Below are 16,383 nucleotides of genomic sequence, written 5' to 3'. Positions count from 1 at the left end.
TAGGGTTGAAGCATCATTTCCAATTTTGTGACTTCATCCCAAAGAAGAGAATTGCAAATGAGTTGGTATTCACCCTGGAGAAGCCAGAATACAGAACTGATTTTGTTCATTCTTTCATTTGAGTGCAGCATGCACGTGTGTGTGTGTGTGTGTGTGTGTGTGTGTCACCATAATTGTATTGTGTTCATATGCCCCTGCCAGTGGAAGGCATATATACATTGTGTAGATTTACTTTGTGTAGATTTTTTCTTTATGTCCACGGATGGTGCACAACACACATTTCTGCAGGCTTAGGAAAACACAGAACTGATACTACGTGCTCTAGTTTTGTTTTCTGTTTCTGGGGCAAGTGTTTTGCTGAACATATTTGACAATGTGTTCACACAGTGCCTTCCAAGGTATCTGCAGTGTTTCCCAGGTGCAGACGAGTTTGAAAATAGCACTTTGTGAAGTATTCCCTTGGAGACTTGTGAAGGAGGTTGTTCGCAATTGCTCCTGTCAGCCTGTCTTAATCAGCTCAAGCTGACATTAAAAAAAAAAAATACCACAGAGTGGGGTAGCTGAAGCAGAAATTTATTTTTCGCAGTTCTGGAGACTAGAAGTCAGAGGTCAGATGCTAGAGGTCGGAGGTCAGGTTGGGTTCTGGCGAGGGCTCCCTGGTGAGGGCTTGTGGACAGCTACCTTCTTGCTGTGTCCTCATGTGGTGGAGAGAGAGAGAGCAAGCTTTCTGGTGTCTCTTCTTATAAGGGCACTAGTCCCTCATGAGGGCTCCACCCTCGTGACCTCATTTAAACCTAATTACCTCCCAAAGCCCCATCCCCACATACCCTCACACTGGGGATTAGGCCTCAACCTGTTAATTTTGCACGTTGGTGGGATACAATTCAGTCCATAGCATCTTTGTGAAGGTCCTCCATTCACTCATTTAGCAAATGTCTATAGGGAGCCCACTCTGCAGGGCAAAGGGGATTATGTTTGGGAAATAGCAATATAGACCCTGTCCCCGCCTTCACAGAGCTTAGACCTTAATTTACAAAAAATGGACATATTTAAGTAGAAAACATGATGTGAGATATAAAGGAAGGTACCTATCTAGGCCATGGTAGGCTTCCCTGAGGAACTGATGTTAGAGCTGTGAATGGGTGTCAGCTAGGGGGAGGGGGAGGAGGGAACAGCAAGAACAGAGACCTCCACAGGGGCAGGAAGGATCTGAAACTGTAGCTGGAGCATCTGAGGGCCAGGACCTGTGATTCCCACTTAGGTATAAGTGCACATGCTATCTAGAACTTCCTTAAATGATGTTTCTTACCCCAAAAGTGGGCTTTTTTTTTGCTGGGTTTAGTCACTAGAAAGTGGATAGCAGGTATTTGCTCTTGGTGGTCTGGTTGGCTAACTTCAGGGAAAAGAAGGACAGCTGGGCAGACTGGGGGAGCCCAGAATGGGGAATGATCTTTGCATTCCTGCATCTCAGCACCACCCACTCCAACCACAGCGCCTCCCTAGGAACCATGTTTGTAATTCGTGAAACTTGTCTTTTTTAAAAATGAAAAAATATGTCCTCAAGATAGGACATCTCATCAGCAATCCCAGGAAAATGGAAGTAAGTACAGTAAAATAAAATTGAAATCTATTAGCAAGCTCTGCTTCATGCACGATGACTTGTTTTAGGCAGATAGCCATTATTAAAGAAAACTTTTTGTCCATCCACTTTGCTTGAAATGCTTTCTAATCAGGTTTTCAGTCCTTCTTCTGTTTCAGTAGTTTTAGAACACACATTGTTTTCACTAAAGACATATGCTTACAAATTGCAATTTTGTGTCCTCCAAACTCTCTGAAATATGGTTAGCTACTGAAAGAACTTGCCCATGACAATACATACTATAACCATATCTGATGATCCCCTATTTAATGACTCGGAATTATTGTCACTATCTGTTCCTTTCCCTGCATTCTTATCTCTTTTTTTTTTTTAATTATTTTTCTCATCCTCTTTTTAATAGTTGGCACACTCTTGCCCTTAAATACTATTTTATCACATTCTCTGAGTACCTCACATACAACTGGTCCTCAGAAAAGGAATGATGAAGCTGGGCGCGGTGGCTCATGCCTGTAATCCTAGTACTATGAGAGGCTGAGGTGGGCAGATCACTTGAGTCCAGGAGTTCGAGACAAGCTTAGGCAACATGGTGAAACCCTGTCTCTACAAAAAATACAAAAATTAACTGGTGTGGTGGTGTGCGCCTGTATTCCCAGCTATTTGGAGGGCTGAGGTGGAGGATCGCTAGAGCCCAGGAAGTTGGGGCTGCAGTGAGCTGTAATGGCACCACTGTACTCCAGCCCGGGCAACAAAGTGAGACCTTGTCAAAAAAAAGGGAGGGAGGACTCAAAAAATGATACTCTCTGGCATCTTCTCATGTGCATTCTGGTGGGCTGCTTCTGGATTGACTTCCCACCCGCGGGGTTGGATCCCCTCCTGGGCCACCCAGTGGGGATTAGCGTCTCCTTGAGCCCCAGGAGAAGGACTGGACTTTCCTCATCTCTGAAACCCTGGCTTCTGACCCATAATGGGTGTTCAATACATGTCTTTTAAAGGATTAACATCAAAGTCCAACTTTTGCTTCTGTATGAAAAAGTCCGTTTCTGAAAAACAACAACGTTTCTAGTTGTAATTGTTCCAAAGGCACGGGGATTGGCACTGGCCCTGGAAGCAGGCCAACCCTCAGCAAAGTTCTTCAATGGGTACAGTGACCTCATCGTTCTCACAGCTCTCCACATCCACTCCCCTGGTGTCCTGTCTCTGGTCCTCAGCCATTCAAGCTTTTGCCTTTAGCTCCTTGCTATGTCTAACACCCAGGTAGTATTCATGTTCCTGATGGTTTCCATCAAAATGTGGGCTTCTGTTCCTCCTCCCCTCAGGCAGACCTTGCTATGGGCTTTCCAAGATGGTAGCAAGCAAAGTAGAAGCCGAGTCATGGTCTGCCCCACACGCTCTTAAACCCGAACCTCCGACCTCCCCCAGACTCTCCTTAACAAACACAGCATCGAGGTAAGGAAATGCACGTCTGTGCTGCCATTTCTGCCTGGAGTTTGCCTCTGCTGCCAGTCCTTCCTTGCCCAGTGACTTCTCACTCATTCTTCAAGATGTAAATCAAAATTTAATGACTCCTCCTGCACGCCAGTGGCTACAGTTTGCTCCAGTCCCTTGGCAGTGTGCACGCTGTTCCTCTTCAGCGCACTTCCTGCATTATAGTGCACTCAGGACTTTATGTGACTATCTACCACATTCGACTGTGAACCGTGTCTTTTTCTTCATCGTTTCCCTAACACTGAGCACAGTACCTGGCCTGGACCATAGTTTATTCTTAGTAAACATGCAAAGAACAAAGACAGGGAAAGATGTGGCTAGGGGCAGAAGAAGGAGCCATTAAAAAAATGGTAGCCTCTTATTTCTTATTTGTTTTAACATTGGCTGAGGTGCAATGTTATGTCTGAATGCAAAAGAGTGGTTGAGATTAAAGGGAGAAGAGGGAAATGTGGGCATGAGGCAGTTTTGGCCTCATTGGGTTAACATTTAGGATTACAGAGGTTCGAAGACTTTCTTCAGGTCACTGGGGAGACCATTTCCTCCAGCTCTATGGAATACAGGGAGTGTTGAGAACTTAGTGACACTGACATGCTCACTTTGTTCCTGACTGGACTGGAACTGGTGTGAATATTTTTCAAGCAATTTCTAGTGTGTGATAGACCAACCAAAGCCCAGTGAACACAGAGCATTCCATGAATCTTACAGGAATGGTGAGTTAAGAAGGACCAAACGGCTGTGTGTTCTGTGCCGATGCCACTTTCCAAAGCAGTGATCACCCTGTCTCTTGTCACAAGCAGCATCAGCCCTGGCCAGGTCCTTACCCACAGCATCCCTGACACAGCCGGCAGCAGCCTGCTGGGAGGATTCCCTTCCACACAGTGATGACGTTCAGCTAAGCCACAGTTTCCTCGACCCAGGAGGAAACCCGTGTGGTTTGGGGTTAGGGGCATGGATGAGTAAGCGCAGATTTTTTCCCATTGCCCTATGGCTTTAAATTGCAACCTCTCTTTTAATTTTCCATTATGCATCAAACACATCTGTGCCAGAACTGGACACATGTATTCCGTCTGGGAGGATAATCCCAGACAGCTATAAATTAAAGTTTGTGTACAGAGATTCCAAAACTGTGGCCTCGCGGTAGGGTGTCCCTGGGACCAGTCACCTCCTCCACAGTCTGCTCGGTGGCTGCTGGCTTTGGCCCGATGCCTCTGTCAATAGGTTTTGCTTTGTATTTGGAAACTCTGTCTTTCCATTAAGTCGCCACAGAGATGAGGGCGTGCAGGGCTGCCTGAGACGCTTTGCTGGGCAGACTTGTCCCAGGCAGCCTCCAAGTGCTCCTAGGAGGAACCTAGGTGCTTGACCAAGGGCATTGCTCTCTTTCCTGCACAGGAACAGCGAGGACCTCAAAGCTGGTGTCCTCCCGAGTTAAAACACGGCCCAAGAAGACTCTCCCCACTTTTTCTGGATTGAATATAGAAACTACCATGTAACACTTTAAAAATATATTTTTAAAGCCACAAGAGAAATACACACTTAATGCAGAGAACTTAGAAAATATACTGAGAAGGAAAAAAGTCACCTGAAATCCTGCCCTAAAAAGATATTGTTAGTGTTTTAGCAAGACTCCTTTCAGTATGTTTCCTTGCCATGCCAGCCTTTTTTTAACGCAGACGTCTTTCAAAAGCTGATTGATCCCGGTTCCTTTAGCTGCCCCTCACATTATCCAATTAGTGCTTTCTTCTAAGTGTCAGAAACTGTTAGTTACTCCACAAGGGAGAGTCCAGCTGGTAGAATTCTGCCCCTCTGACTCCTCCTCACTGAAATCACACCTCTTTTCTGAAGAAACTGGCCGCAAAGGGAATTGGCCTTGGGGGATAGAAGGAGAAGAGGGATAGAGTCCTCACAGAAATCCAACCAGATCGTCCAGAAGGCTAGTTCCGGGTGCTTTATAAGCTGCCTGGCAAGATAGAAGTCTCCTGTGTAAAAAGGACTATGCTGTGTCTGGTGTGATTTTGCCTTTTAGACCTCTGCTCCTCTGATTTCCATCCTCCGTGCTCCTGTTCCCAGCATCTGTGTGTGCTCTGCTCTGTTTGGGCAGGGAAAGCCTCTAAATTGTTCATTTAGTGGTAGGCGAGGGCAGCCCAACAGCAGCTAGATGGGCCAGCAGAATTAGGAGGCTATTTTTATATCTCTGCTTACTTTCCCATGGTGCCCTGAGCGCAGAAGGTGCCCAGTAAATATCTGTTGATGGATTGATACAGTGAAATTCGAGAGCGGTGTTGGTGGGGAGGGAACACCGTGGCTAGAGCCTGCTGGCACGCAGCAGTGACAGTCCTGAGATGGCAGAAAGGGCTTCCAACTTCCATGCTGAGCCTCACAAAAGCCTTCAGAGTAGGGAAGCAAAGGAAGCCGGATGATGACTCTACCAGCCGCCAGCCTGCCCAGCCACTGCTTGCGCCAGCCACTCAACCTCTCCATGAGCCACACAGCACACAGACCATGCTTTTTCAGAAAATTATTTTTTCCTTTCTCACTTTCCATGGAAACTCAAAATAGCAACCCTACCAGCAAAACCATCCCCAGTCAGGACAGTGACCATACAGGACAGGGGGAGAGGGTTACGGGTGCCCCTAAAACAGCTTTCTATTTGGAGACTGTGCACTCACGAGGTGTGGGTGGGTTCTGAGGTTGAGGTTGCTGTATTGTCTTCCCATTTAGAAAAGTGGATTTCCCTGAGGTCTTGGAGTTCATCTTGTTCTTGGTGACCTGGCAGCTGAGACGTAGTCACCTCTCGTTGTGGTGTGGGTGAAGAGATCCGACGTGCCCAGCAAGGGACAAAAAGGCAGGGGGCAGATGCCTTCCAGAGGGAATGTTATTGGAATATTGCTTTTGAGACACCTCCCTGGCTGTGCTGAGTGTGCCCCATAACCACAGCGCAGCCTGGCATCATGGAAATCCCTGCTCTCAGAATCAGAAAAACCCAGTCCAATGTCACATCAGGGGCCTGAGGGACTTTGTGCAAGTCACTTCACCTCTCTGAGCCTTCATTTTCTCCCCTATAAAATGGGAAGGGTGGTCTAAGTGAGTTCTAAAGGGGTGATCTCGTCAGCATCCTGTGCCTGGAGCTTGCTCTCGGATCTGTGCATGCTCGTTCCCCTTCCACTGTAAACACAGTGTTGTTTGCCTTCCAGCTGGCTGGATCGGCCGTCATTGCTTTTGGACTATGGTTTCGGTTCGGAGGTGCCATAAAGGAGTTATCATCAGAGGACAAGTCCCCAGAGTATTTCTATGTGGGTGAGTGACTCCAGCTTCCCTAAGTTCCAGCTCGGAGTAGATGGGGCTGTGCAAAGGCTTAGAGCAGAAGCAGCACTTAAACTTTGGTGGGAGCGGGAGGGAAGAGGGGCAGGGAAAGAGGCTGAAAGGAGCCCCCCCTGAGCCCCTGTGCACTGGTTGTGTGCTGGAGACAGGTAGAGAAGCTGTTGTGACCCCTTCCCCTTGCCTTCACGCGGCCTGTTCCTCCACTCTCCAAAATCAAGGGAGGCTGGAGCCGGTAAGAGCAGCCTGTTGTGCTTCATTTCAGGGAAAGAAGTCTCAAGGAAATGCAATTAAAATTTATTTCAAAGAATGAGAAAAGTCCCTATTGCCCCTGGAGTAAAGTGGTTACACCACAAGTGTGTCATTCACTAGCCCATCTGGGGTGACACAGGACCCCTGCAGGACTTTATTTTCTGATCTTATGTTTTAAATTGTGTAGGAAAAAACATAACTCAAAATACAGGTTTGAAGGGGCTAATCTCAGTCTCTTCATGACTAGGGACTGCAGAGAGGAGGAGAGGAGAGAGAAGAAGGAGGGAAGGGAGAGATGGAGGGAGAGGAGATGAGAGGGCTGCCCCTGGGAAGAGGCTCCAGCGGGAAGGGGCAATAGCTCCGCCCCTGCCACAGTAGGAAGGGGTGAGGAGTGTAGGGTAAGGTGCAGCCTCCACCCACAAGGCAGTGCTCTTAGTAGGGGCTGAGCATTATTGCCCTGGGATTAGTTGACCTACTTCTAGCATTTCCTGTGGCCTTTTCTCATTCTCCAGCTAAATGGACTAAGACTGTAAATTTCAAAAAGCCCAAGACCATCATGATTATAGGGGACACCCCCATATGACTGGCTCTTTTAGGATCTGCACCAGCCATAGAGTAAGCTTCAGTGGCTGTGGTGACCTCTATGGCGGGGAGGAGGAGCATCCTGCACAGGTCATTTGCTGTAAATCACAAGAAGAGTAGAGTCTCTTCCAGGACAGAGAGAGTGCAGGCCCCACTCAGAGCAGGGACATCCTCCAGAAGGGCCAGCCTGCAGCTGTGCTGCCTCTTGTTACAAACACTCTTCCCACACAGCATCCTCCTGCGAGGACAAGAGCTGTGTCAGTTAGGATACTTTCAGAGGAGAGTAGCAGAAAACCTACTAAAGATGGATAACAATAAGGACATTCCACATTTCAGGAAATCTTAGATGTGGCTCTTTGTAAAACACTCAATTATTTTAGGTTCCACTAAGAAAGGAAAAAATGCTACCAGTTTAGCTATGACATACCATAAAGGATGCATTCTAATTTCAGCATGTTAGGATATACCAAAAAATAAACCATCTCAACAGTGATGAAATATAGTAAAAGAAGTCTGGAGATGGGGATTTTCCAGAATTTGTTCAAGGCTGAACAAAGTCATCAAGGGCCCAGGTTCTTTCCCCGTCTCTGCTGTCCTCAGTGTCCTCAGACATCTCCCCTTAAAGAGCTGCAGTGGCTCCAAGCATCATATTCTCATACAGCAACATCCAAAAGAGAACATAGAAAATTTCGCTTCATATTGTCCCTTTTTTGAAGGAGTAAAACCTTTTTCAGAATCTGCCAACACATTTCCCCTTGCAGCTTCTTAGTCAAAATCGCATTCTGTATTCATGCCTAAGCCAATCATGGCCAAGAAGCGAATTACTATGATTGGATCTCTGACTAATTGATATTCACACCCTCCCCTGGGCCTGGGGAGGGGCCTGGGCCCCCCACAGGGCCTGTGACACTTGGACAAGATTGGGATTTTGTGACAATGAAAAAGCAGAGGAATCTGCCATAGACATAAAACTGAAATGCTCCTTTCTACCCACATGGTTTCCAGGAAGTATGCACAGGACAAGGACATTTGAGACAAGAAAATATAACCTATCAGTATAACCTCAATATAATCCATTGGCCAGCCATCACAGTCCTGGGCTCTGCCGTCACTCAAAATGTATAAGAATTCTGTAACTGCCCCCATGTAACTTGTAATATAAATGAAAAGGCTCATAGACCTCACAATTTAAATTACAATAAAAATTAGCATGTGACTAAATGCCAACTAAGTGGTATTTGCAGTGGGTGCATTAGAGGTCATTCTAAACTGGTAAGGAAAGAAGAATTTAAGTTAGGTTTTAAAGACCAGGCTGTAATCAATGGAGAAGAGGAAAAATGGGGACTGGGAAGGCATGCACAAAGCATGACTGTGGGGAGGGATTAGCAAGCTGGGCGGGGCAGGGGACTGTGATGGAGTCTGAGGACTGGGGCATGGTGGGCAGTAGGATTCGGACTGTTGGGGAGGGAGAGGGGACAAGTATAGAGGCCTTTGAATGTCAGGGTTAAGTTGGTAAACAGTCGAAGGATGATTTGGGGCCAGGGGTAACGTATGATCTGCACTGCATTTTAAAGAGATTATTATGGCAGAAGTAGAATGAGAGGGGAATCCCAGGACAGAAAAAAAAAGGCAGATTATTGATACAATCAGGCCTGAGAAATTAGGATATAACCCACAGTGGTTGCAGAAGGAATTCAGAAGAAAGAAACAGAAAGACAAGAAACATTATTAAACATTTTTAAGCCTGCCTAATCAAACTCAGGGACAGAAGAAATCAAAATGGCAAAAGAGATGAGTGAGAGGCAGAGTCAAGCCTCTCAGTAATAATTCATGACTTTCTGATGGAAACCTGAGTTACAGGTGTGAGGAAGGGGTCCCTGCTCCGTCCGATGGAGGGGCCGTTGCGTGGAGCTACAGATGGAAGACCTCCCCGGGAGCAGCCTCAGTCTGTGTTTCTCCAGAAACAAAAGGCTGATAGCCATTTCACAGCTGTAGATGTCAGTTCCACATACAAACCTTCATGATTGGATACATCAAAAGGTTGAATAGACTTCCACAGATGAAAGTGAGCCGTCCTTCATGTCATATTTAACCGCTATCGTGGTAAGAATCAGAATTGTGTGTTTTATTCAGGAGATTCCTGTGCTGAGCCGGAGGCTGAACTGGCTCCGCACACACATTCCTGATTTTGTTTCTAATCTAAACCAAACAATACACACACTGCCTGAGATATGAGGAATTATTCATTATGTCCTATCTTTATGGACATGTCTATCAGGACTCTTCATATTGCAAATCACAGACACGTACTCAAATTGACTGAAGCAACACAGACCTTTATTGCATAACATACTTGAAAGGTCAAGGGTTAATACTGGTCTCAGGGACTCAGATGATGTGACCAGAGTTCAGTCTGGAGCCATCTCTTGGCCCTGCTTTCCTTTGGCTCCATTCTTAGGCAGGTTTCTTCTCCATGTGATAAAATGGCTGCCAGTGGCTCTAGGCTCCGTTTCCAGAGTGACTCCAGAAGTAGAACATGCTTCTTTCATTCCAACAGATCCATCTAACGCCCCGGGCCTAACTCTTATTGGCAATATTGGACCTCGTGCCCATCCTTGAACTTGTCATTGTGGACAGCTGCTTGTGGGCATATGCCTGGGCTTCATGCCCACCGTGGAGCTGGAGGTGAGTCAGCCCTCTCAAACCGCATGGGCTGAGAATGGAGGAGTTCCCTTTACCCAGTAGAGAAAAAGAAGTGGATTCTGGGCAGGGAAAACAGCAGGCCACAGCAGGGCCTGAATCCTCCTGCTTGCCCTTGGTGTCACAGGGCATGATATGGGTTTACCCACCCTTCGTTCCTCGTCCACCACATCTCCCTTCCCTAAGGCAGCCCGGAGTGGTTGGTGGTAAAGGCACTTACGATCCATGCTCAAAGTTCAGGGAAGTGGGTCATCATAGAAACTTAGCACCACGCAGAATAAGGAAACTACAGACCGTGGATAAGCACCTGGGGCTGGCAGTCAGCCAGGGCTTCTCAGCTCCTCCTGGTGGGGTTCGGCCTGGAACCCAGGTTTGCCGACAGCCAGGTCTGTGCTTGCTCTGTCTCCCAGTGCTGCCTCTCTGGATAGTGGCAACAAGAAGTCTTTGTGAAGTCAGGTACCTTTTTTCTCCTTCAAATATGTCTTATAATATAAATAGAAAGAGCAATAGACATGTTTGTAGAAATTGACGTTTTTTCCTTAGTGAATAATTTTCCAAATAAGAAAGATACCTGCTCTCCAGCAATAAAACAAGAAGAAAAATACACTAGGATACTGTTTATGGATTTGCACTGCACACAGTGTCAGGTGATAGCACTTTAGGAAACAAGCAGGCCCAGTGTTTGGAAAATCTCGCTCCATTGTCACAGGGCACCGTTCATTGATCTGGGTATTTCCTTTTCAGAATAGGTTCCAGATAAATCAGTCCATTGAACTCTTATCACCCCTTTGTTAAGGAGTGTCCTAAACTAGCGTGGCACATTCAGGTGGTTCTTAAAGAAGTAAGCCCTTCCAGCCTTGACTCTCCTCTCTGAGAGGAACCCCAGGAAGACACATTGTTTAGGTCCCTGCTTCGGGGTAGATGACTGCCAGACTTTGTAAGGGAAATTGTCCCATCTTCTGGGGGAAGCTTTCCTTTCTGGCATCCTTGGTTCTCTCTCTTTGGGGATGGAGCGAGTTTCCCTCCCTGTGATAAAGATCAGACATAACCTCCAAGCCAGGGGGTTGGTCAATCCCAGGCCAGGGCAGGAGGATCCAACTGCGGGAAATGAGGACAGGGCGAGAGGGTGGTCTGACTGACTGCCACCTGTGTCTCTTCTCAGGGCCCTCTGCATCCAGGCCAAGGCCTGGAGGCCCTTCCAAGGTCTCTGTGTCCACTGGTTGCTTAGGGTAGAAGAGAGGACCTGGCCGGAGTGATGCTGGCAGAGAGGGGCTTGGGTTGCTCAGTGTTTCCTAGACCCTGTCCACGCTAGTCTCTTTCAGGGCACTCTTGGGAGAAGCCCCGTGTCTTCCAAACTCCAGCAACCTGCCCATCTGACTACTGTTACAGTCCCTCTCTGGAGTGGGCAGACACCCCAGGGGCTTCTTTCTAGAGTTACAGAGTAGGGAGTGAGGCCCTCAGCCCTTGGAACACTGGAGAGACTGTGTGCTTGGGGCATGAAGTCATGTCTGTGAGCAGAGAATATTAACAGGTTTTCTCCAAGAAGGGGTTGCCCACACACACAGGAGCCACTGGGCTCTCCAGGATCGCAGCCTGACTGCAGCTGTCGCTCCCTGTGGAACTCAGAGTCTCCAAGCCTGGCTCTGATTGTGGCTGAATGTTACGTATAAGGAAAGCATTCCAGTGCTGAACACCAAGAGGGTGGCTTGGCTTGTTAAAAACTCTGACTCACGCTGGTCGTATTTTTTTACTTCGTTTTCACTTGTACCTGACATCCATGGTAACTGGATACCAGAGAGGTGTTGTAGCTTACATTGTTGAGCCAGTTTCTGCAGAGCATTTTTATAAGAAGTTGGAATAGACAATCATTTCTATATTGCAGCTAACAAAACTGAAGAGTAGGAGGACTTACCTAAAGCCATAGTTGGCAGGCCTGGATTTCTGGCTCCCAGCCCTGTACTTTCAGAAGAAAAACCAGGAACCGTCAATTCTAGATATCTCAAGTACTTTTCTCAAGGAAGAGGAAAAATAACTGTACTGCCATTTATAAATTGCAAAATGAACTAATTTCTAACTAAGAGCATTATTGTCCTTCAGAGTTACTGCTAAAAGGAAAGCATAGGGGTTCAGGGGGTACACTTTGGAGTAGGCTCCCCTGGGTTCAATTCCAATTTTTCCCCTCACTAGCTATGCAATCTTATATAAATTTTTTAATTTCTTGGTGTCTCAGATTCTTCAGCTGTGAAATATGAACATATTTAAGCATAGTATCTGTTTTGTGGTGAGCCCTCAGTAAATATTGGCTATTGTTACTACAGATCAAGCAACCCTAATCTGAAAATCCAAAATCCAAAATTCCCCCATATCCAAAACCTTTTGAGCACTAGTCTGACTCTCAAAGGAAATGCTCATTGGATAATTTCAGATTTTGGATTTTTGGATTAGGAATGCTCGACCAGTGTAATGCAAACATTTCAAAATGTGAAAACATCCTAAAGCTGAAACACTTGCCCTTCCCAAAAACTAAGTTGCATTCAATATTCTAGATATTTGCATTATTATATGCATTCAGGGGATACTGGAAGGGAGAGAGAGGGACATAAATGTAGGGACATAAAAATTTTTTTAGATAAAAAATGGTCATTAGCAGATTATGTAAAACCATCTGCTGCTAGAAAGCCATTAAAATTGATGACCACATCCAGTCCCTAAAAGGGGGGAACCTTTTTAAAATGAGTTTGTCCCAGTAGGCCGTTAGAAGGCTCTCTCTCATTTTTATGTTAACTAAAATGATGTTTCTAGCTTAAAAGAAGACTCTGAAACCTAAGAAAAGAGTGATGGAATTGCCTGGGAACATGTTCCAAATCTTACCCCAGCTAGAATGACTATTATCAAAGCAAGAAAGAATAACAAATGCTGGTGAGGATATGGAGAGAGGGGAAGCCTCATACACTATTGGTGGGAATGTAAAGTAGTATAGCCACTATGGAGAACAGTATGGCAGTTCCTCAAAAAATAAATATAGCGCTATCATCCAGCATTCCCACCGCTGGGTATATATCCAAAAGAAAGGAAATCAGTAAATCGGAGAGACATCTGCACTCCCATGTTTATTTCAGCACTTTTCACAATAGCCAAGATTATGGAGTCAACATAAGTGTCCATCAGCAGATGGATAGATGAAGAAAATGTGGTACATGTACACAATGGAATATTACTCAGCCATAAAAAGAATGAAATCCTGTCATTTGTAGCAACATGGATGGAACTAGAGGCCATTATGTTAGGTGAAATAAGCCAAGTACAGAAAGTCAGATATCACATGATCTCACTCACGTGGGAGCTAAAGAAGTGGATCTCATGGAGGCCGAGGGTAGATTGATGGTTACTGGAAGCTGCGGAGGGTAGGGGGGTGGGGAGATAAAGAGAAACTGCTTAATGGGTACAAAAGTATGGTTAAATAGAAGGAAGAAATTCTTGTATTCTATAGAACAGTAGGGAAATTATATTTAACAATAATTTTTATGTATTTCAAAGTAGCTAGATGAGAAGAATTTTTTTAGATTTTAACTTTCCAACACAAAGATAAATGTTTAAGGTGATGGATATCCCAATGACACTGATTTGATCCTTACACATTGTATACATGCATTGAAATAGCACACGTACCACCAAAATATGTATAAATATTATCAGTAAGATATTAATAAAAAACATTTTTAATACTTTTTAAATTTTTAAAAAAGAAGGTGTCCCAGGGAAAGTACTTGTGGTAGCATGTCCCAAGATCACTGGCATCCCAAAGCTCAGCTATTCATGATGAAAATGTAATTTCAAAGTGTTTTCTATTTTTCAAATCAAAGGCAATAGGACTCGGAAAGCGTGAGGGATTCGGGAAGTAGGTCATATGTTTGTCACACCTGCTCCTGTGGGAAGGAGAGTGCTCTACAGTCACCATCTTGGAATTTAAAATGTGGCTGTAAATTAATTACATTCAGAAGCTATTTTTTGAGGGGCACACCATAAGAAGGATAAAGTATCCTTGGAAGCCACAGGTGGCCTTATGGCATGCAGAGTATTATAGCCAGATTTGGAACTGGATCCAGCAGGCCCAGGGAACCTCTCCTCTTGCAGAATTTTTTCTGCTTTTCCCTTCAACTCCAGTAAGCAATGCTCATTTGGAGCTGGGCTGAGTCACAGGCCCACACATACAAAACAGAGGCTGGCTGAGAAGAGGCCTTAAAGTTGAAGCTGCTAGGGCAGCTTCAGGTTGTTTTTGCTATGAGCTCTGGGATTCTGATGGCCTAAGAATGAAATATTGTTCACATAAGCACGTTTTCCTGAAAAGCTCATTATTTCAGCAGGATAAGGATTGTTGCCTGAGGGAGCAGACAGTTTCCTTTACAGTGGGGAGCAACTCTGGCCTCCCTCAAACCTCTGTGCCCCTGTGCAGTGAGCCTCCCGCCTCCTCAGGAGCCTCCCTCTTTCCTATATTCCAGGGGTTCTCGGGGTGTGAAGCAACCATCCTCCTGTGCTTGGCTTTGGAGAGCCCAGCTATGTAGTTCCTCTGTGGATGTTTGCTAAGACGTGTTTCCAGCATGTATCTCTAAGCAAAGATGGGTGATGACAGCCAGCCAGCCTGGAACTCATTTGATTTTCTCTGTCTTATCTACTCATGCAATGCACACTGACCGAGAATTCTGCCTTGTGCAAGGCATTCTCTAGAGAGGATGAATAAGGTTTGTTTGTCGACTTGAAATCTATAATGAGAGACTAATATGAGAACCTGCAAAAGCACAAAATGGAAAAGAGCAGGTCATGGTCAGATTGTGGTGAATTCCCAGGTGACTGGAGCATAGGATGGATAAGGATTTGGGGGGCAACTGGTCTGCAGGCTGTGACTTCATGATAGATCTGCAAATGGCATCATGTAGCAATTGTGGCAGTAGCAATGGGAGGCAATGGCATGTTCTGTAGCAAGGTGGTCCACCAGGAGACATTCGTGAAGGAGCTGAATATGGTGGTGGTGCTGCCGCCCTGCCAGGGCATCCTGCCTGCAGCCATCTTGTCTCTCAGACCTCCATTTGTAAAACAGAAATAACAGTCCTTGCTTACCTAACCAGGTTGTTTTGAGAAGCCAATAAGATGATGGAAGTGAAAGAGCTTTGAAAACTTTGTAACACAGTGAATGACTTTTTTTTTTTCTTTTTCAACTTTCATTTTAGAATCGGGGTACATGGGCAAGTTTGTTACAAAGGTATATTGGGAGATGCCGAGATTGGGGGTGTGACTGAATCTGTCACCCAGGTAATGAATACAGTACCCAATAGTTAGTTTTTCAACCCCTGTGCCCCTCTAATAGTCCCCAGTATCTATCGTTCCCATCTTTATGTCCATGTGTACCCCATATTTAGCTCCTACTTATAAGTGAGAACATGTAGTATTTGATGTTCTGTTCCTGTGACAGTTTGCTTAGGATAATGGCCTCCAGCTGCATTCATGTTGCTGCAAAGGACATGATTTTGTTCTTTTTTAGGGCTGCATAGTATTCCATGCTGTATACGTACCACATTTTCTTTATCCAATCTACCATTGATGGGCATCTGGGTTTATTCCATACCTTTGCTATTGTGAATAGTGCTGCAGTGAACATGTGCCTTTTTGGTAGAATGATTTATTTTCCTTTGGATATTTACCCAGCAATGGGATTGCTGGGTCGAGTGGTAGTTCAACTCAGTTGTTTGAATCATCTCCAAACTGCCCTCCGCAGTGGCTGTACTGATTTACATTCGCAGTGGTGTATAAAGTGTCCTCTTTTCTCCTAGCCTTGCCAACATCCGTTATTTTTGACTTTTTAGCAAAAACCATTCTGACTGTTATGAGATGGTATCTCATTGTGGTTTTGATGTGCATTTCTCTGATGATTACAGATGACGAGCATTATTTCATGTTTGTTGCTCGCTTGCGTGTCTTCTTTGGAGAACTGTCTGTTTATGTCTTTTGCCCACTTTTTAATGGAGTTATTTGCTTTTTGCTTGTTGATTTAAGTTCCTTATAGATTCTGGATATTAAACCTTTGGTGAAAGACATTTTTAAAAACAATAAAGTGTTTAAGCCGTGGGGCCAACAACACTATTATTTATAATATGATATCGTTTCTCACATTACCACATCCATTCCCTCATGAAATTATTCTTTTAGAGAAAAGGGAAAGGGAGGAGGTGCCAGAGCTGGAACAGCAGGAAATAAATACCCGCCTCAGGGCTACAGAGCAGCAGGGCCTCAGGGCCCTGAAAAGAACCCTGCGGCCAGGCCCGGGTGGGGCAGGAAGCAGAGCAGCCTTGCCTGTGGCTCCTAGTAGGTCTGTGAACTGTCAGATCTGCCCACAAACCACCATCAGCAACCCAGAGGAGCCCCAGGAAGCACCGTGAATGCCAGGCCCAGGGGTT

The 16,383-nt window shown here is 45.5% G+C and overlaps 1 protein-coding gene across 1 annotated transcript in view; it reads left to right on the top strand.

The window, feature by feature from the left end:
* Nucleotides 1-2,942: 2,942 nt before the first annotated feature.
* Nucleotides 2,943-16,383, top strand: part of TSPAN2 (tetraspanin 2) — a 28,750-nt gene continuing 15,309 nt past the window's right edge. The window contains exons 1-2 of the mRNA XM_012000861.1: nt 2,943-3,046; nt 6,195-6,379. Coding sequence (XP_011856251.1) covers nt 2,943-3,046; nt 6,195-6,379 — 289 coding nt within the window. The remainder of the gene's footprint in view (nt 3,047-6,194; nt 6,380-16,383) is intronic.

The sequence above is a fragment of the Mandrillus leucophaeus genome, unplaced genomic scaffold (genome assembly GCF_000951045.1).
Source record: "Mandrillus leucophaeus isolate KB7577 unplaced genomic scaffold, Mleu.le_1.0 Scaffold64, whole genome shotgun sequence".
Lineage (NCBI taxonomy): Eukaryota > Metazoa > Chordata > Mammalia > Primates > Cercopithecidae > Mandrillus > Mandrillus leucophaeus.
The sequence above is the reverse complement of the archived record's forward strand: the minus strand, read 5'-3'. Positions and strand labels throughout refer to the sequence as shown.